Source organism: Patella vulgata, chromosome 7 (assembly GCF_932274485.2).
Source record: "Patella vulgata chromosome 7, xgPatVulg1.2, whole genome shotgun sequence".
Taxonomy (NCBI): Eukaryota; Metazoa; Mollusca; class Gastropoda; family Patellidae; genus Patella; species Patella vulgata.
This window is the reverse complement of record NC_065885.2, coordinates 25,631,602-25,654,209: the sequence shown is the minus strand read 5'-3', so window position 1 is coordinate 25,654,209 and position 22,608 is coordinate 25,631,602. Positions and strand designations below refer to the sequence as shown.

Genomic DNA, 22,608 nt, shown 5'->3' with positions numbered 1-22,608 from the left:
TTGGCTTGTATACCGTCTTGTCGACTTTCGACTTAGTCATATTTTTGTATTTATCGATGTCAGTAAGAAGGCGCCAACACGTATACCAAGCCACAATGCAACTCAAAAGGCAGAAATTAGGAAATTAACACACCGCGCTATTAGCGACCTATCATTTTGGCTTCCTGTCGTACTGTCGAATTTTCGACTTTCGCCTCGGAAGTTGTTGTAGTTTCAATTTTCCAGTCGAAAATAAGAAATTAGGAAAAAAAGAGGGGCGCTATCATCGCTGTGTGTTATTTCTTAATTTCCTATTTTCGAGTTGCATTTTGGCTTGTATAGCGTGTTGGCGCCTTCTTACTGACATCAAAAAATACAAAAATATGACTGAGTCGAAAGTCGACAAGACGGTATACAAGCCAAAATGCAAGTCGAAAATAAGAAATTAGGAAAAAAACGAGGGGCGCTATTATCGCTGTGTGTTATTTCTTAATTTCCTATTTTCGAGTTGATTTTTGGCCTGTATAGCGTGTTGTCGCCTCACACTTTGTCGTAACTTCTACTTTTCGACTTTCGCGTTCTGAAGAGGCGAAAAGTAGAAATTATGAATGGTAGTTATAGGCTTCCATAGATAACGCATCTTAACATTTACATGTAATTTTATCCGTGAATTCATATCTTTTCTGAATTCAAACATAACCGTGTTATCATTTTCTCTAGAATAGGCCTTATTCATGCAGCGCCCTGAATGAACAAAGCGACTATGCACAAACGATTGAAATTTGTTGGACAAAATTTATGTGGTGGATAGCTAACAGTTCAACCCCATTGTTCAGACCAAATTGTTATTGTCAGAGCTCTTTTAGTTTTCAAGCACCTGTTTAATAGAACAATCTACCATTTAGTTTAAGATGTTGTACATCTCTATATTTTTTTTTTCAAACAAAAACAATTTAAAACACATTTATTTAATCAGGCTTTTAACTGACTAAAAAAAACTGTTAACATGTCCATAATCTTGTTGTTTATTTATGATTACATTGAAAGGGCGCACTGTAAATGTGCCGTAATAATAATAACATTCTTGGTTCTAATAACCAATAAAACACAACCGTAAGTTAGCATTATATTCCTTACTTTCAACGCATATAACAAAAAGTTTACCAATAAGTTCTTGATTTTTTCATTGACATTACGTATGGTTTACGTATACACTACGCATCCGAGGATTCAAAATTGTGATCGACAGTTAAAGGCACATTCAAATCCAAACTTAAATTAATCCCCGGAAATTAGGGTCAATTTAAAACTGAATGGCCCTTTTCTAATTCGTAAGTTTCTAGAAATTCGTGGGGTTTTTTGTTAAAAAGAGTAAAAAGAGAATCAGTGCAAAATATGTGCTATAAGCGGAAAAACATACCATGGTAAAAGGGGTAATTTAAATTTGGATTTGTATGTGCGTTTAGCTGTCGATCTCAATTTTGAATTCTTGCATATGCCATTCGTTGTGTATATGTAACATATTATAATATTACATATTATCCATGACACTATTCTGGATACTAAAACTTGTCACTATCCAAGTATTATCAATATCATGCAGTAATAGTAAATCGTATTAGTCGTCTTCATTAGCTAGGTGGTTAAGACGCTGGCTCGCTAGCCTGGAGGTCGGGTGTTCGATCCCTGCATTGGCCGAGAAAGTTCATCCAGATTTTCCGACGTGGTTTCCCCTTGTCAGTGGTGCATAACGGAGGGCTTGACAAGGACAGCTGTCTAGTCCTTCGCGTGAGACGAAAACCCGAGGTCCCGTGCATATATTGGAATGCACGTAAAAGATCCCCTGGCAGTTGGAATTCGATATAAGGTAGGCGATAGTGCTGCTGCCCGGGCAAAATTTCCCTCATAGCACACTGTATGGCGTATGCCCGCCTACATTAGCCCAGTATAGGAGCAGAAAAGTAGGACGTTAAACCGCATTAAAAAAAAAGGTGCCCAGTCACTGCCGAGCAGTGGGACGTTAAACCTCATTTCAAATAAACTAGATAAAATTGTGACTTTTCCAATGAAATATCAGGTTCAAAGACACAAGACTCCTTTCAGGAGATGGTTGAAACATTCTTTCGTTTATGTGGAGTTTTCTTGGTGAAGTTGTCTTGCGGATATCTTGCTATATAAGTCATATTGCCACAGATCCTAAATGAATGGTGTTAAGCGTCCTACCCTTCTGCATCAATGGGCTAACGATGTCGAACATACAACATACAGTCTAGTCCTCTTCAAATTCCAAATGCCAGGAATTGTTTTACATGCGCGTCAATGTGTATGCTGTTCCGTGTCATGTCATCCATCCTGCACCATATGACAGCCTGATACTAAGTCGGGTGCTATTTTAATAATATGTGGACAGAGGAACGTGGGACAATAACGGGTATTATCAAAGCAAAGAGATAAAAATGGGGCTTCATGAAGGGTAAAGACAGAAACACCACAGCAACGACCGATTATTATCAACAATATCCTGGTGAGGACCTCATGATCATTGGAATGCAGTTCTCAATGTCCCAATATATTATAATACCCCTCTAGATAGAAAGGTTTCATAACCTGTACACACTCTAGCACATCGCAGAAAACGGAGCCAAGCTATTAATTTCGGTATATTACCTAATATAATCGATAAAGGGGGTTCCTCCCTTTCTATGTTTACAGTCAGGATTTAGTAATAAATTCAAATATACTCTTCAAAAAAAGTAATATCGGAATTGCACTGCTGTTTTTATTAGAGGTAACCAGTGTATGTTAATAACAGGCCAATTGCCTACACATGGACATAAAACATTTGATATGGGCGGCTTATCTGACGGCCCATTTCACTCGCAAAGAGATACACTGTCAAAAGTGAAAATGGACGTTTTTGATTTTTGTCTTAATAATGAGTTATTGCTCCACCAATCCCCAGACATTCAGCAATTCGTTCTGGCATGCTCCTAATCAACCGTCCAATCGCGATTTGGGGCAATCTGATCCACTTCTCTTGCAGAGTTGTCGGTTGACTTTCACGTCGACAAACACGTCTCCCGATCATGTCACAGACATGCTCTATAGGGGAAAGGTCATGACTCATGGCTGGCCAAGGAATACGGACAATATGGTGACGCTGGAGGTAGCCATTCACGACACGTGCACGATGGGCATGTGCATTGTCATCTTGAAAGATGAAACGTCGACCGGCACGTTGAGCAAATGGCAGAACTATCTTTGCCAGGATGTGGTCACGGTAGTACACACCAGCGACCCTTCCTTGAAAAAAATGCAAGTCCGTTCTGCCAGTCATGGTGATTCCTCCCCACACCTTAACAGATCCACGCCCGAATCTGTTGGCTACTGCTCGCTGTGTAGAACCCATTTGAAGCATGTCAATAGCACGTAGACGTTCATCAAGTTGAAGACGTCTCATTTCAAATTAAACTAAAGCAAAGATACGCTAAACAGTAAATCTTATGGAAAGCAAACATGGATATGATAAACCAGCACGCGACAGTTTTTATTAACCCTCCCTTGAAGTGTCAAATTTGACAATGAACCCCTCCCTCTGTTGGGGCGATAATAAGTTCTTCATCTATAAACATACTCTCAAAGCATGTAACGTGTCCATGACTATGTATCATATCACAACATGCATAGGTATTTGCATTTCAATATCCACTACTATTTTTTAAGAGTATATATAGCTGTGCATATATTCAATCAGACGATGGTAGTTGTAAATATTAGCTTTTTTTAACATCGGTCACCACGGGAATGAAGTAGTTAACAAGAATTAAACAGCTCTAAGTCTCTTAAGCAATCCCTCATGAGTGTATACATGCATCACATCATTCCTGAAAGCCTCTCCCGTGCTAGTATAACTGGGCATGCGAACTTAGAATATGAACTCCCCAAACTGAGCATGCAAATCTGTTATAGTTCTACATAAATAAACGTTATAACAAAAACTGTGTCTACAATTAGATCTCTTCATTAAAGACACGGCTACTCAAAGAGATGAAGGGGTTCATTGTCTTCGATAATCTGTCATAATTTAGGATCATTGTAATTTTCCTTCAACAGTTGCGAGTTCACCTAGAGGTAACAGTAGTACAATATATATATATATATATATATATAACTAAGTTGTCGTTTAAATTCAAACCTTTGCATAGCTGGCAGTGTCTAAAACTTTTAAGATCATTGTTATTGTCAGGTAGAAAAAAACGCGCTCGCGATCAAAGCGCCTTGCAGCTACACAAAGCCTTATACGACGCTACCCCGCCACATATTACGGCGACCGCAATTCGGCACTTAGCCAACTTTCTGCAGGAAGCGGCCTTCCCCGAGGTCTTCCCCCGACGTGGCTATACCGTGACCCAGCATGTCAATCAGACCCGGCGTATTTGCCAGGCGATCACCAAGGAGTGGGATCACGATACCGACTCCAGCTCCCATAGACAGTGGCGGCGCCGGGAAATTTGCCCCCACCCCCATTAATTTGGTGTTCCTTCTCATTGCCCCCCCCCCCCCAATAATTTTAGAAAATAAAAAAAGTATTCGTGATACGTTTCGGTAATCAATACCTTCTACGGTGAATAAATTCCACATCCCCACTCAGTCATAAACTTGTATGTTGTAGAGCATTTCCGACAGTCTATGTTTCAAAATTTTCTTGGCGAGGTCCCCAATGGACTCGCTACTTTGGCGCTCACAAGGGGAATTCGTTGAGCAAGTCCGTTCGTTTGACATTTTGTTCTCTATTCGGATAAACTAGTGATCAGGCGATCTCGACGATCGGTGCCTGACAGAATACTGTAAGACAGCATTTCCGGCAGTCTATTTTTCAAAATTTTCTGGGGGAGGACTCCCTACTTTGACGTTCGTGAGTGGGCTTCGTCGTGATTCGCAAGTCCGTTCGTTTGACACTTACCTCATCGATCAGTGCCTGAAATACTGCCAGGCTGCATTTCCGCAACCTGTTTTTCAAAATTTTCTGGGGGAACCTCGTGCCTTTGCCCCCTTAACCTTGGACTTTGCCCCAGCTATGCCCCTCCAATCACCGACGGCTGGCACCGCCACTGCCCATAGAAGGTAAACGGTTGCCGCCTCTCGAACTTCAACAAAATTCTTACCCCCTCCTCTCCCCCGCCCCATTCACTCACACAAAAAATATGGTGAACCGAGAGGGTAATGCCTTCACTGGTAGTCAAGGATGGGATGGTCAGGTCAGAGTCACCGTTTCTCGCTTAAACGTTCCCCTCAGCAAGCTTCACATTCTAATTTTCGGTGTTTGAGGGTTCAGAAGGTTACTCTAGAAGTAATTGGCTTCTTCATTTCAGTCATTTAGATGATGCATATAAATTTCATACAGGTCTGATGATAACTTTTGCCGTTCGAGCATGCATAAGGTCTAATAAAGTGAAACGAGGGCCATAAATCTAGACGTAATTAACGGAAATTGCTAAACTTCAATAGGCTTCTTTGTTTCACAAATTTGAATGATGTATATAAATTTCATACAGATTGGATGATACCTTTTGTTGTTAGATCGTTCACGACGTTCAACAAAGTGAAACAAGGGCCATAAGAAATTAATGGAAATTATTGAAATTAAATAGGAATTTTCATCTCACTAATGTAAACAACATACATCAATTTCAAAACAATCAGATTGTAGAGTGTTTTCACAGGAAATTGTGGACGACATACGGACCTGCGGGCGGAGGGATGAACGGGGGCGACTGCAATATACGACTGCATTTCCATGTGGTCGTATATAAACGTATATCATAAAATCTTTCTGTTCCTTTTAAATAACCGATAAGGTTGTCAAATACGCGGTGAATTAAAAAAAATGCGTTGTGTTGTAAGTAATAGTTATTAGCACACTTTCCGAGGTGTATCGGTGAATATCAGGACAGTTTTGGTCGAGGGGCCCAGCCGAGGCAGCTCCCGACCAAAACTGTCCTGATATTCGCCGATACACCGAGGAAAGGTGCTAATAAGTTACTTACATCACATTTCTATCGAGTATTGTGAAGCAAAATGTGAAAAATAGTATTTATTATCGAGTCGTTTCAAACGAAAAGTGACAAATACTTTCTGCTCTTTCATTTATCCCTTTCTGAGCCTCACGTTACATTTCATCGTAGAATGATTTCGCAGTGGAGAGACGACCTGAGTAGTATTTACACGTGCGTCTTGCTAAGATACTCGAGCGTAAAACAATCACGTGTTTCTTTAGACCACATCGTCAAAACAACTTGTCTATGGCGTAGAGGACTGCGATATTATTAAATGTAGTGTAAAGGAAATGCGAAACGTGGGTCATTCCTGGTGAAAGTATGCATCGGCGGATGGTTCTTCCGTTGAAATTTATTTGTAATAAAGTTTGTGACTTTCTAGGCGTTTTTTTTTTCATCCTGCTTATTTTCAATGCCCGTGAAGTGTCCAGCAAGAGAACTGCGCCTTCTATCATCACAATTAATTAAAATAATTATTCAATATTCTAATTTATATATTTTGCATATTAATATAAATCAAACCAAATTATGAAATAGATGCCAATCGATATGTATAATAATTGATTTTTGTAATATCTTGACATGTTAATTTAATGTCATTGTATATGTTTTTGAACTGCCATGTCGTTCCCCCCGGTTTGTTTTGTTACTATGATTTTGACTAGTTGTTTCATGTACATTATTCTTGTGCATTAGAGCCATCGTTATCAATTGCTATCTGGGTCGGACTAAACGTCCGCTACTTATTGCTTGATAGGTATCTAAAACAGGATAAAAGTATCCGTGTATCAGAAATGAACAGTACTCTTTCTGTATATATATGATACACGGATACTTTTAAGCATGTATTGAAAATAAACAGGACAGTTTTATAAAAGGTTGCCAGTGGCAACGAGTAGAAGTGGGATGTAATGGTGTATAACTGGTGTTCTTTTTAGTGCCTTAACCTGAGCTTCTCGAATTAGCACTAGTGTTTACACCAGTGTCTAAACTAGTCGAATACCAGTGTTAACACTGGTGGAAAATAAAAAAAGCCTATAACACTTGTGTTATTTTCAAATTTTACGCTTTGTTTTTGTCTTCTGTTCTAACGCCCGTGTTGTAATAAATGACTTGAAATGGTATCCATTTCTATTGGCGTGACAATGAGATCAGAAATGTCATGATTTGGTTGGTTGAAGTGAATTGAGACCGGTTTGTCTTTTGGGGTGACTATATCTAACCGGTGACCGTTGATACTTTCCCGAAGTGCATTTTGTGTCTCCCCCACGTATTGCTTGCCACATTGTCTACATGAAATTAGATAAATTATGTTTAAACTACTGCATGAAAGTTGATCTAATATTGGGAATTGTGTGCCAGATGTTTTGTTATGATTTTGCACGTTTGGCATCTTGGGTGGCCACAGGTTTTGGTTTTAACTGCTGATTGCATATTATTTGTTTCTTTGGCGGCAAGTTTAGCTAGAGTTTTATATTTTATAAGTCGGAGATATCGTTTGGAGTATCCCCTTTCCCTTAGTTTGCCAAATACAAATGTACATGCTGACTCAAAGTCGGTCTTCTGAGTACATATCCTATGAAAACGGAGAATCTGAGATTTTATGATGCCAGAGAACGTATGTTTTGGATAAAAGGAGCTTTTGAACAATAATTGACGTGTGTCGGTTTCTTTGAAATATATTCCAGTTTCCAATTGGCCCGTGATTTTGGTGTTGCTAGTTTTAAAAACGGTAGTGTCAAGGAAATCTATGCTGTTATGACTTACATTTGCGGTTAACTTGACAGATGGATGATGTTTGTTCAGGATGTTGAAAAACACCCAAAATTCGTCTAGTGTGTACGTCCAGACGATGAAAACGTCATGTAAAAACCGCCCATAGAAATCTGGTTTTAATGGACAGAGTGGCAGAACCTCCCTGCCCCACTCCGCCATGAAGAGATTTGCATAACTCGGGGCAAATCGTTTTCAAATCGCAGTTCGGGAAGACTGGACGTATACTTGGTCTGCTGTTTTACACCAGTCTTGTAATAAATGACTTGGACAGATATTTTTTTAACCCCTACGGGTTAGTGTTAGAGTTATTTTTAACTCCTTTATTGTCTTTGGTGAAAGAGTCGTAATTTGAGAATATACTACACCAACATCATAGGTCTATGTCGTTCCCGTACGCCGTCCATAAATGAAAACGAGTGTAAGCAGGGGCGGATCTAGGAATTTTGAAAAGGGGGGGGGGGGCGCCGCAAAATTAGGGCACTGACCGCGGAGACGGGGCACGCCGCTGAGAGGGGGTTTTTTTTTGGGGGGGGGGCAAGAAAATTATCCGTCATTTCCTTGCATCTGTAGCCATTCCAAGAGCTATTCGGCTGATATTTTCGTCTAAGTAAACGTTCGGAAATCGTTGAAAAAAAGGGCTTTAAAATCGAGCAAAAAAGCCAGTTGAACATGCGACTCGAAAATTGTCAAGGCGAGTGAGGCAAAAAAAGACGAGACTATTCCCTAGCCGCTTCACTATTTCAGCCTGGGAACGTGTACTGTGTACTGTCCACACATGAAACAATGCTACATCAAGTTGCACTCATGCGCTTCGGTGATAGGCATGAGTGTATACGCCGCCGATTTCACCAGATGCTATCATTGATGTCTGTCTATAGTCGGGGATCACGTGGCTAAGTGGGTAAGGCGCTGGCTCGCTAGCCTGGAGGTCGGGTGTTCGATCCCTGCATTGGCCGAGAAAGTTCATCCAGATTTTCCGGCGTGGTTCCCCCTTGTCAGTGATGCAGAACGGAGGGCCTGACAAGGACAGCTGTCTAGTCCTTCGGATGAGACGAAAAACCGAGGTCCCGTGTATACATTGGAATGCACGTAAAAGATCCCTTGGCAGTTGGAATTTGATATAAGAGAAGGCGATAGTGCCGCTGCCCGGGCAAAATTTCCCCCTTCATTAGCCCGTCTTCATTACCCCAGGTTAGGAGCAGAGCAGTAGGACGTTAAACCCCATTTCATTTCATTTCTGTCTATAGTCACTCTATAGGATTAGGGCACCGTCAGCTAAACAACAAGAATTCGCTTGAAAGTAGAAGCATTAATTACACCAAACTGGTGTGTTGAGTCGATGGTTTGAGTCATTTGGGATTCCTGCAACGGGTTGGGAACAGACATATTTGGGTCTGAGAAAAGGCACTTTCAGCAGTAAAAAAGGGCACTGTCGAAAATTAGGATCCGCCTCTGGTAAGTGGGGCGGGTTATTCCATTCGTCCCCTTCAAAGTTACAGGTTCCAGTGATCTAGAATCAACTATTCAAAATACTTTTCCCGAATGTCCGAGTCATCGGCCTGAGGATTTGGGTTTTTCCTTGTACACCTAAAACACAAATATGAAGTGCCATCTTAGGAAAACGCGCTTTCCAATCAGTTGTTAATTTTGGATCGAATCAGTCACACAGAAAATTTATTCCTAAACGATTATGACTAATCCTATAATTATTAATGTGCCAGGGAAGTGAATAACTAATATATTGAAAAAGTAATAGAGAAATACTTTCTGGTAGTGTATTAAACGATTACCCGTATTGTAACTGCTAAATACCCCGGCCCAGAAAATAATTTGCATTAGTAAATGAAAAAACACCTGGAATTTTGTGTTATGTTGATTCTAACTGGTTATGCAAATAGTGAAAATATGTTAATTTGTTATTTAACTTCATACACGTCTTCTAGCTCATTTGTGGTTACACGCCATACACATGTTCATGTTCATTTGTTATTAAACTTCATACACGTGCTCAAGTTCATTTGGAATACAATTACGTCCGTGTATTGTCTTGAGTTTGTCGGTTCCAGTTATAATAGGTATAAACAGGTGCAAACTCCATGTTTCCACGCGTGTGTTCATTGTCGTTTTCTGTCCGAATATCTACTTTACCAAGTGCACTTTCTGCATAGGATGGTGGTGCTGAAAAAAGAAGAAGTCGAATTTCATTCTTTTCGGATTCATATTTCACAGATATGTTTATTTTTATCACTTTTACGGTTTGGGAGTTTCGTAGCTAGTAACCCCTTGGTAACAAGCTTGTTTTTGGGTAAAATTTGTAATTTCCTTACGATAAAATGCCATATAAATGTTGTGGCTTGGTTGGCCAAATGATTTAACGCGTGGACGTTATATCATAAGATCTGGCGAGGTCTCGAGTCCCTGCCTGTCTGTGACACTAAGTATGGTGGCCAAAGTGCATGGCTCGCTAACCTGGAGGCCCCATGTTCGATCCTGCGTTGGCGGAGAAAGTACATCGGTTATTCCCAACGTGGCTTCTCCTTGTCAGTGGTGCAGGCCTGGCAAGGGACAATGTATAGTCGCTTGGATTGAACGAAAACCCGAGGTCCCGTGTACACGTTAATGTGCACGTAAAAGATCACTTGGCGGTATGCCCGTCTTCATTAGCCCAGTCTGAGCGGAACAGTAAGACGTTAGACTCTCTCTCTCTCTCTCTCTCTCTCTGCATTGTCTCAATTAGCATTGTTTTGATCCAACACTTGTCGAGTGGACGTCAAACCACATTTTATCTCTATTATATTTCTTTCTTTATAAATTTATACAATGTTATATAAATATATATGGATGTTACAAATGAGATAAAAAGACATGTTCTGGGGATTTCATCAAATGTAATATGCACTATATTATATACTTACGCATACTGGGTGCGGAGGGGACAGTTGATGGAAGATTTTGTATATTGCCATCAGATGGTGGTCCCATAGGTGCTGGTGGTCCATATTGTGCTACAGCTGCTTGTAGAGGTATGGAACCAATTAAAATATTTATAGGAACCACCAAGTCCATAGATGGACCAGAAGGGTCTACCGTCAACTGTAAAGTTGAAAAGGTGCAATAATGAGTATAATATAGTTCATCCAAACCTGTAATGCGTTTCCAATGAACAGCTAACCAGAAGGAAACAAGCCAACAGCGAGGCTGATGTCACCCGCCGAAACCCCAAAATAAATAGATGACACATTTTAATTTAACGCACATTTATTTTTTCAAAAGTATGATGCAATCAAACTGATTATCAACTATGCACTAAGTTTCATAAATCTCTATCAGATAGAATCAAAGTTATCTTATCCTAAAGCATTGGCCAATGAAATTGCTTAGCTAGCTCTCCTTAGCGTTAACTGGAAATGTTAATCATTGAACTCAGTCAAGACATTCATCTATTGAAAATCTACCAGAGGGCCTGACAAGGACAGCTGTCTAGTCCTTCGGATGAGACGAAAAACCGAGGTCCCGTGTATACATTGGAATGCACGTAAAATATCCCTTGGCAGTTGGAATATAAGAGTAGGCGATGGTGCCGCTGCCCGGGCAAAATTTCCCTCATAGCACACTGTATGGCGTATGCCCGTCTTCATTAGCCCAGTATAGGAGCAGAACAGTAGGACGTTAAAACCCATTTCATTTCATTTCATTTCACATCAAGTTTAAACATTTTATCTCAATTAAAAGCAGATTTGTTATGTTCTAAAGTCTTAACCAATCAAATTGCTTATCTCTCCTCAGTCTAAGCAGAAAATTCTCATCATCGAACTTAGGGTAATGATATAATGAAGCTATACTCGGAGTTTAATCACTCTCACTTAATTATAAACAAAGTTATCGTGCCCCAAAGCATCAACCAATCAGAGTGCTTATCTCTTCTTACCGTAAGCAGACAATGTTTATCATTAAACTAGATCAAGACAGTCACCTAATGAACGCCTACAATAAGTTTGAACATTCTACCTAAATTACAAGGAAAGTTACTCTGTTCCAAAGTCTCGGTCAATCAAATTGCTTACCGCTCCGCTTACCCTGAGCAGAAAGTGCTCATGATCGAACTTAGTCAAGGTATTGATGTAATAAAACTATACACCAAATTTCATCACTCTCACTTAATTAGAACTAAAGTTATCGTGTCCCAAAGCATCGACCAATCAAATTGGCTATCTCTGCTTACCTTACGAAAAAAAGCTCGTAAAACTATACGCCAAGTGTCCCCACTCTCACTAAACTAGAACTAAAGTTATCGTGTCCCAAAGCATCAACCAATCAAATTGCTTATCTCTACTTATCCTTAGCAGACAATTCTCATCTTCGAACTTCATCAAGACATTCACCTAATAAACACCTACATGTGAACATTCTAGCTCAATTAGAATGAGAGTTATTGTGTTCCAAATTCTCGACCAATCAAATTGCTTATCGCTCTGCTTATCCTGAGCAGAAAATGCTCTTGATAAAACTTAGTCATGGTATTGATGTAATAAAACTATACACCAAATTCCATCACTCTCACTAAATTAGAACTAAAGTTATCGTCTCCCAAAGCATCGACCAATCAAATTGGCTATCTCTGCTTACCTTACGAAAAAAAGCTCATCTTCGAACAACATCAAGGCCTTGACCTAACACACACCTACACAAAGTTTGAACATTCTACCTCAATTAAATCCGGTTTTCTCCCGCTGCTAAAAAAACCCTACAAGCAAGCGAATTATTGAAATAAAATTAAACCATATGTTAGTCCCGAAATGATCTAGTTTGTGTCGAGTGGACGTTAAAGCCCATTTCTCTCTCTCACACCTCAATTAAAGGAGAGTTATTGTGTTCCGAATTCTCGGCCAATCAAATTGCTTATCACTCTGCTTACCCTGAGCAGAACATGTAGTAAATGTAGTAAAACTATACACCAAATTCCATCACTCTTACTTAATTAGAACTAAAGTTATCGTGTCCCAAAGCATCGACCAATCAACTTACTTATCTCTGCTTACCCTCCGAAAAAAAAAGCTCATCTTCGAACGCCCTCAAGGCATTGACCTAACACACACCTACACAAAGTTTGAACATTCTACCTCAATTAAAGGAGAGTTATTGTATTCCAAAGTTTCGGCCAATCAAATTGCTTATCGCTCTGCTTACCCTAAGCAGAAAATGCTCATTATTGAACTTAGTTAAGGTATTGATATAATGAAACTATACACCAAGTTTCATTACTCTCACTTAATTAGAACTAAAGTTATCATGCCCCAAAGCATCGCCAATCAAATAGCTTATCTCCGGTTACCCTAAGCAGAAAATGCTCATCTTCGAACTCCATCAATGCATTGACCTAATAAACACCTACAGACAAACAGACAGACAGACCCATTTTAAAAGTCCCTTGCTTTCTTCGAAAGGCGGGGGACAATAAGTTAATGCAATAGTTCAAAAGTAGTTCATATCTTCGCATGAGAAGTAAACGCGTTGTACACACAAACTTACTGATAATGTGTACTGTATATCAATAATCCGGCACCCTCTTAATCCAGATGGTGGTAAAGGCGGTATGTGTAACAAATCACCATTCCAAACATCCGTGTCCCCACCATCGATGGACCCATGCTGCACTCTAGCTAATGATTTTGTAACACTCTTACTTCGAGTTCTGGCGTGGTAATTAACTGTCTGAAATATAGTTATAACACAAAGAGATATTTACTGTATTCTGGCGTGGTAATTAACTGTGATCTAAAATCATATACGCCAAGGTTGTCAATCTATAATAAAGTGGAACTAAAATTCTTAACTTTATTAACAGCTATGCTTAAACTAGACAAGTCTTTAACTCAATATCATCCACAGTCTTGGACATTGCAAACACGTCTTATTGATCAATTTAAATCAACGTTGATGTTGTCATCTTACGGTAAAAAGATGGGCTTCTCGTGTCCAGTATTTAAGACACAATTAAAATTTTAAACTTGACACACGAATCGCTTGCCAGAATGCTTTAGAGTGTCATCTGCAATGAAGAGACTGGATGAACGAGGCTAAACATATTCAACAAGGGAAGACTACCGGACTACCAGGCGCCCAAGACTGCCATTCAATTTGCACTCTTCGCGTATTTCGCCGAACATAACTGATTTGAAATGACAGTAAAAACAGAAACGATTGAATGTAAATCAGTTTGCGTTGCGACCCATTTACGTTCATTTCTTTAAACTGGACATATCTGACATATTGTAGTACTTTTGTATCATCAGATTCATCAATTTAACAATTAAAGCATCCAATTCGGTTAGGAAATATTATAGACCATGATTTAATAAACTTTGATATAGACAAAAAAGATACCATAATTAGTTCTATATATGAACTGGTTATTAATCTGTCGCTCCCATTATTAACTTCACCATATAATCCGATTGATTCTCCAGGTACATAACCAAGTCTTCCAAGTCTAAATACGGCACTGATAGGACCAGTCGTACAGCACAGACAGCCTAAAGTTTTACTATTTCGTCCTTCAGCTGGTTGCTTTCAAATAAATATATACAATATAAACTGTAGTACCACTAAATTGTGTAACAAAAAAAGGATTCGTAATTTCTTCCCATTATCCTAAAGCAGTCTGTGTTCTTGAAATATTAATAGATTGTACATATTTCTTATTCAAAGTCATTTGTCCCTTTTGTAATATGTAACGAAAGACTAAATATATTTTTTAAAAAAAAAGGAATTCAAAGACAGTCTTAACGTATACACATTAAGAGACAAGTTCTTATTTGATTGATCGTCTTTGTTATTTTAAGCGAGTCTCCAAATGGAATGAGTTAATAACAATAAAATGGGGTTAAACGTCCAGTCGACACAAACTAGCTCATTTCGGGACTAACATATGGTTCAATTTTATGTTAATAATCCGTTTGCGCATAGGGGGTCTTTAGCAGTGGGGGGAAACCGGAGAAAAACTCACGAGGTTGGACAGGAGGTCCTACTTCTTGTCAAATTCAAGCGGGGAATCGAAACCACGCCATTTGACACAATGACAGACCTTGTCATGCAACCATTCGCCCCCTCCCCATTCGGAACAACTAGACGATCTCCTTGTCAGCCTGGGCCAAGGGAAAACCATGGGCCAAGGGAAAACCACACTGGAAGATCCCGTGGAACTGTCGCAGCCTACACTGGGATCGAGCCATCGACTTGCTGACTGAGCCACCATATAGGCTAACAAGCTGGGGCGCATCTCTTCCTTTAATATCTTTTACGGATCTCCATTCTTTAAACCCGATGCTATCCCCAGTGTATATCTAAATAGAAATGCACGTAGACTTACCATTGCTGTTGGCTCCATATTTAAATTCAGTGGATCTACTACAGTAAAAGCTCCTTTACAAGTGTGATCAAATTTCCATGGTCTGTCGATGACCCCAACAAAAGAATATCTTACACGTCCATGATCACCTTCGAAAGATGATGGTAATCCTGCAGGGAGTTGGTAATTGAATGGATAGACATATTGTCCTGCGGGTAAAACCATGTCATCGCCAGACTGTCCAGGACCTTGAAATAGTACACATTTGAAGCAATACTAGATAACGAAGTTAGGTAAAATAATTTAATATCATTAGGCAGTATTAGTCAGAGCTATAGTAAATTGTAAACAAAAGTCAGCTGGGATGGGCAATGCCATGAAGATAAAACATTGTCCGGGTATAACACGATGCCAAGGAGATAAAACAACGATTGAGCAAAATCACGAAAATAAAACAACGATTTTGTAATACCATCATGATCTAAACAGCGATTGGGTAATACCATGAACATATAAACAACGATTGGGCAATATCATAAAGATGAATCAACGATTGGGCAATATCACGAGACTAAAACAATATCAGAAATTTAAGTCGTTGTCACCAGAACCGGATTAAAGCACGGCCTTTATGCACTGCGAACTAGTGGTCCCCGCAAGTTAGAGGGCCTCCGATCATTACGAATTACAAGCGTATATATTTCTACGGTAACTGTAGGCAGATCTGAATGTTACTAATATAAAACTAGTAAATGAGTATATGTCTAGAACGAATAGACATACCATACTTGCCGTTTGGAATTCATAAGCTGAAAAAAAATGGTGTTTAACGTCCGACTTGGCTAATGAAGACGGCCATATGCTATACAGTAGCTATTTTACCCAGATAGCTTTGTATCAAGGACAAGGCACATTTTCCTTCAGTAGTACCAGAACCGCTCTTTAAAACCACCTGTGTGCTCTGAACGCTCGACTACAAAAACAACCTTTTAGAAACCGAAGCTGCCTTTTAACGCGTAATCCATCAGTGTCAGCAGCCATGTTCTTACCTTTGCCAACGATAACCACCACATGCTCGAAGTAACTTTCGTTCCCAGTAAACGTTCTCATTTCAGTATGTCCTCCTCCGTGATTGGCGCCGTGCTTCCGACCACCAACGTGGTGTTCGGAAACACGATCTCTAAACTGAACATGTGCGTGCCCTTCAAACTTTATACGAATTCCTGAAATCAGAAGTAAATTATGTAGTATATAGCTATTTTTTCACGGCTTAATCCGTGCTAAAATGTACTCCATTTAATTAAGAAATCAAAACCAAAATATCATATAATCTCCGGGCATTGATTCAATAGGATTAAAAAGGGGTCCATCAAAGGTTTTACCCAACACTTGTAAGTGGCGCTGGCTTGCTTCTATCTTCTGCAGAGGATGTCAAATAATGCGAAAATTTCAATTCACATGTCTTTGTAAATACTGAACAGAGTTAACCTCTTATGGATTGATATTCCTGAATTCAATAATGTGGTTGCATGGGATTCAAAATTCCTCAATTAGTGATCAGTTGCTTTAATGATATGCCAAGAGCAGTTTTATAAAGATAATAGAAAGGAACAACAGCATATAAGAACACTAATTAAAACTACATCACTGTATAGAACATTTACATCTTTTAGCTAATCGTCACTATATGATCTATGTAATTCCTATAGTATCTCCATTACACATAATCTGAGTCCTAGTGTACTTTCGACATGTCGCTCAGATAACATATAATTCGCCCATTAAGCAAGCTCATGTGTCACATTCCTTTATACGCTATAATATTTCTTAGCACCTTAATAACTATCGGGTGGCCGAATGGTTAGCAAGTGCGTGCTGGATCATAAGGTCTGTCATTATGTCAACTGGAGTTGTTTCGATTCCCAGGTTGTACGTGACAAAGAGTAGGGTCGCCTGTCCAACCTCGTGGGTTTTGTCCAGGCCCTCCGATTATTGAAATAAAATTGAACCATGTGTTAGTCCCGACATGGCCTAGTTTGTGTCGAGTGGACGTTAAACCCCATTCTCTCCCTCCCTCCCTCCCTCCCTCTCTCTCTCTCTCTCTCTCTCTCTTACAACTATCGTTTGTGGTATTATTCACCCACTGGGTTACGGCATGAAAATCAAAGGCAACATGATTCTCTTGCTTTATTGTAACCGAAAGACCAAACGCTAAACATAAAAATATACCATCGTGAATTACTGCGACCCTGAACAAACTACTTATAATTGTGGTTATTTTAAACATTTACCTTCGAGAACTTTTTCATTCGTTGAAATATTTCATTGTGCAATATATATTTTTTTTAACCGGGGAAGATTACATTACAAACACATAGCTTAGGTAAGTTGTAAAGTAACCTTAATTAAGTAGTTTGTTTTCATACGGAACATACAGTATGAACAAACTACTTTTGATTATGGTTATTTAAACATTTACCTTTGAGAACATTTTTATTAATACGGAACAAAAACAGTTTATATCTTTAGGATGGCTCCGACAGTAAGCCGTTTTATAATGTTCCCCTTTTAATGCAATATTTAAAGAGTTATTTGTTTTGAAGACAAATAATTTTATGTGGACTGCTTAATGGGTGTGGTTGTTCATTTAACGGTAGATATTGCCAAGAGGATATAGTCCATGTATGGAATTAATTGTAAATTACTTAGGTTGCGTGCATTTTAATATACATGTAATTGTTTTCTATTCCAGCAATTACCGGTTGTCATACTGTACATGTAGGTTCGGACAAGAAGTAGACTTGGCCGAGAAGTAAAACATGGATCGTCATTATGTATCATGAATTGTGACAGTCAACCGGGATCTCGTCACACACTCATTTTCATTGACCCTGTCGGTGTAAAAAAAAAAAGTGGGACGTTACCCCCCCCTCCCCTTTTCATTTCTCTTCATACAACATTTTTTTATGAAAAAGAAGAAAATAATGTTCGCTATGGCGTTCCGTATAGCAGTCAGTCGCGTTACAAAATGGTTGAGTAAACAGAAATGCTCGCTCGCGCTAAATATAGCAGCCACAGTGACAATGTTTGAATAAACATGATTCAAATATTTAATTGTTCTGGGCGAATAGATCATGATTATTAATTATGGTTACTCACTATATTCAGGATCATTTTACGGATTTTAAAGGTAAAAAGTAGTAGTAATATCTAAAACCAAGCAATAACAGTGTAATACACAATATTCCAACACTGACTTTACTAACGAGAACTTACACAGTTTATCTCTAGCTTATCTAAATGTATTTGCGTTTAACTATATTCCAGCAAAGCTTTACCTTACCACGCATCTTCATTTCTTCGTTCAATTCAACTATGACTTGTCCATCTATAAATTGCCCACTGTAAAACACAGCATGGGTGTTGGCTAACGTTACCATGAATGTCTTAAGTTTTCCCATTTTATTTGCCAGGTGGTGAAATGCAGAGAGCCCCCGTACACAGGTTGTATATAATACAAGTCACAAAAACCTTCCTGGTTGTCTACGAGCCACCTGACTATTACTGAATCAGCAACGTACGTTAACGTATTATAAAGTGTTATTGCGAAATTTCACCCGATGTAGAATTTGTAACCCGGGACGCGAGCAATGAACATGACTGACATACTTTTGAATACTAATGTAGACAGTATCAACAAATCGATAACACAGATATGTATTCAGTTCCGCGCCCGTAATGACCAAACACAGGTCGTGATACCGTATAAGATAGACTCGATTATCACACATAGATTAATAACCCTACATTTACGACACACTCGTATACGCCCTTTATACATATAGATAAAATCACTCCCATTGTTATTATTCTTAACTGTGTGCTTGTCACTCTGAACATACCGCCATGCTATATGCTTTGTAGATAATTAGACGATGCCGAAATTTTCAAATCACAGAAAATAACTTAAATTCAAAGTAATTGATATCAGCAAATATAATCTTGAGAATTCCGTTTGTAGGACCCTAAGAGAGAGAGAGAGAAATGGGATTTAACGTCCACTCGACACAAACTAGGTCATTTCGGGACTTACATATGGTTTAATTTTATTTACATAATTCGCTTGCGCGTAGGGGTCTTTAGCAGTGGGAGGAAACCGGAGGACCCGGAGAAAACCCACAAGGTTGGACAGGCGACCCTACTCCTTGCCACGTACAACCGGGGATTCGAAACCACGCCAGTCGACTCAATGACAGACTTTATGATACAGCGCGCGCACGCTAACCATTCAGCCATCCAACCCCCCAGGACCCTAAGAGTTTAACAAAAAAAATCCTACGGATTTTGAACAACAGTCTAAATCAAGTACACAATCTTTTCCCATGGTACAATCTCGGACAAGTCGTAATAAAAGGTCAAAAGTTTGTTTGCCTCACTCCGCTCGACAGATGGCTCAAGTCGAAAACTAGAAGTCACCACAAAATGTAAGATGGCTGCAGGCACTGTGGACAATCGTGTCACTTTGGCGAATAAAAAAGGTCGATATAAAATGTGATCTACTTATCAATCATTGACTAATATTTAGCAGTGGGAGGAAACATGAGGACCCGGAGAAAACCCACGATGTTTAACGATTACCCAATGTTTACGTTATAGCTATTTTGAATAGACTCTTTTCTCACATAATTCGTTATGCACTGGTTAATTGCGCGTTATAAATTTCGCGCGTTATTACGTAATGTAGCCGCCATTGACGTTATATATCTCTGCTTAATTCCGATTGATTTTGTTACCCTATAATGTATTGTTTGGTTGTTGATCTGACTGTGAACAATCATATTTTGAGATAGAAATTTACGGTGCTTGAGTTTTTGAGTGGGATTAGGTCTAATCAAACGAAACGTGATCAGAAGAGTATGAACTCCATCAATTTAATCATTCCAGAGTTACCTCCCATTTACTATAAACCTTGTAAAAGCAATAGCCACTTTAGTTCTTCTCGTTTTTTGTCAAATTGTCGTGGAGCATAGAGGTCAGCAACACCGTCAATATTTAACGTTCTACAACCTTTCTTCCAGAGTTACGCCCCCTTTCGCAACATGATAGACGCCCAATTCTTTACTGGATATGTTTCAAATCTGGTGTGAAGCATTGGGGTCATGACAGAATTAGGGGGGTTGGATGGCTGAATGGTTAGCACGTGCACGCTGTATCATAAAGTCTGTCATTGAGTCAACTGGCGTGGTTTCGAATCCCCGGTTGTACGTGGCAAGGAGTAGGGTCGCCTGTCCAACCTCGTGGGTTTTCTCCGGGTCCTCCGGTTTTCTTCCCACTTATAAAGACCCCTACGCGCAAGCGAATTATTGAAATAAAATTAAACCATATGTCAGTCCCAAAATGACCTAGTTTGTGTCGAGTGGACGTTAAACCCCATTTCTCTCTCTCTCCATGACAGAATTAACCCTCTAAATATTCTGCATTATGCGACCTTCCATTCGTGAGTTTCACCACCACCACCGCTTTTACGAAAACACTGAACGCAATAGAGGCAACATTTTTGGGCAGATTTCTTCAAACTTGTGATCACGATGGAGATAAGATTTTGGAAATCCGAATCAAATTTGTTCAACATCCAAGTTTACCTTTCGAATAAGTTGCTGTTGAGACACACAACTGTTATGTGAACGTATTTCCACGCTTAGAGTGGCTATCTTTAAAAGAAAGAAACTATTTATAAGATAAAAATATTTAGGTGATAATTGTCCTGTGGTTAGTTATCACGATGGAGGGGGGGGGGGGTAATTGTCCAGGGACAGGTGTCCTAGATCCTTCCAGGGCCTGCCGAGTTCCCTTCCACTTCATGTTTGGATGGCCACCCGGTGCCCCCGCCCTCTGAATGATTACTTACGGATCTCATCCGAAATCGAATATATCGTGTCCATCTGCTTTAGGGTAAAGTACATTAGGAATACTGGGCATCATAAGAGCGGTTACCATGAATTGTGAAACTGAATCTTAGCTTCTCTTTCTCCTTTAGCTTAATGTTCTTCGTTAGGGATATTCTGCAGATTAACTTCATAGGTTATAATAAGGGTGATAATCTGGATATAATTTCGGATAGCGCAAAAAAAAAAAAAAAAAAATTAGTAATAAAAAATAAATAAAATATTTTTTTTTTGTAATAGCACGATTACCATTAAAGATTCAATGCAATTTCATTATGAGTATTACAAAAGGAGCTATAGAATCATATAAATGACCACAGCAACATTTTATAGATAGAGATCAAAATTAAATATATTTCTGGATATAAATAACTGTTGCAGAAAAAAATAAATGTTTTAGAATGTATAAGACTTTAAGAGCCACATTCATCACCCGTTATTTAAAGTAGGACGCTCCACCACATTCATTTCATTTCCCCATCATTTCGTTGTAGACGAATGTGATCATCCTTTTTTTCCTTAGATATATTTTTATCAGATAATAGTGACAAAGTTCGTCCTTCTTGATATCTAGTTTATGGTTTTTGATTTTTATATTGATATCTAGTTGTATGGTTTTGTGAACTTAAGAGTGATACTAAGTTGTTGGGTTTATCAGCCTGAGATAGATACGTTAGTCGTACTGTTTAGTCAGCCCGAGATTGATACCTAGTCATGCAGAGTGTCGGCCTGAGAATGATACCTAGTTATAGTCAGCCCGAGACTGATGTCTGGTTTTATCAGCCGGATTTAATGTCTCTTTGTAGGTGATTTGCCAAGTGCTACTAATTGTACAGTTGTCATCATCGAATACGCGTTAATGCTGATATATAATAAAAATGTTGTGAATCTAATCGGGTTTCGCATTATGCACGTCTCTATATCAATTTGAGAGATGCTTGACATATATTACTCTAAGAAGGCATTCCTTTTGACTCTTAAGGGGTAAAATGCAAAGGGTTGTCCCAAAAAATGTTTCTGATATTTCTACCAATTTTCATTTTATTTATTTAAAATTTGGATTATATATGAATATTTTTCATTTCCCTCCCCCTTCAGGTATATACTGTGGATGCAAAATCTATCAGTGATAGGATTAAGGAGTTAGATAGTTTCGTGTTAAATACGAAGTATTCGAAACAGAAGCAGAAGTTAAGCGAAGAATTAAAACATTTTTTGGCTTTACTTAATCCTCTGAGATCTTTAGATGATGCGTCACCTTTTGTTATGAGGCAATTTTTAGTGTTTAAGGAAAGTTGTGGTAAAAGTTAAATTCATTACGAAACATGTCCCAAAAAGTATAAAGTACTCAAATATTCTTTGTGCGCTTGTCCTAGGCGGATGGCGCCATCTACTGTCGACAGTTTGATTGGTCGTTTAAGAGCGATTTTTCGTGACCATGGTAGAGGTTCGGATTGGAACACTAGGCTTGGGGTAGGGAATCCGTTGGCCTCACCATCAGTAA

General features: G+C 39.1%; 1 protein-coding gene across 2 annotated transcripts; it reads right to left on the bottom strand.

The window, feature by feature from the left end:
• Window positions 1-9,513: 9,513 nt before the first annotated feature.
• Window positions 9,514-18,907, bottom strand: LOC126827438 (arrestin domain-containing protein 3). Of its 2 annotated transcripts, none has more exons than XM_050556755.2 (7): window positions 18,498-18,907; window positions 16,209-16,382; window positions 15,181-15,407; window positions 14,196-14,378; window positions 13,341-13,523; window positions 10,727-10,904; window positions 9,514-9,989 (listed from the first exon to the last, which is right to left on the bottom strand). In XM_050556755.2, exons 2-7 carry the CDS (start codon window positions 16,267-16,269, stop codon window positions 9,841-9,843), a joined length of 981 nt encoding a protein of 326 aa, XP_050412712.1. In that variant the 5' UTR covers window positions 16,270-16,382; window positions 18,498-18,907; the 3' UTR covers window positions 9,514-9,840. The 2 variants fall into 2 exon arrangements, with proteins under 2 accessions (XP_050412712.1, XP_050412711.1); XM_050556754.2 differs by having other exon boundaries at window positions 18,503-18,907.
• Window positions 18,908-22,608: the final 3,701 nt, after the last annotated feature.

Coding starts and splice junctions, on each gene's coding strand:
- LOC126827438 (XM_050556754.2), bottom strand. CDS start 18,620: ATGGGAAAACTTAAGACATTCATGGTAACGTTAGCCAACACCCATGCT. Junction 14,379..15,180: donor ATATGGAGCCAACAGCAATG/GTAAGTCTACGT, acceptor TTTATTTGAAAG/CAACCAGCTGAAGGACGAAA. Junction 10,905..13,340: donor ATATACAGTACACATTATCA/GTAAGTTTGTGT, acceptor TCAACTTTACAG/TTGACGGTAGACCCTTCTGG.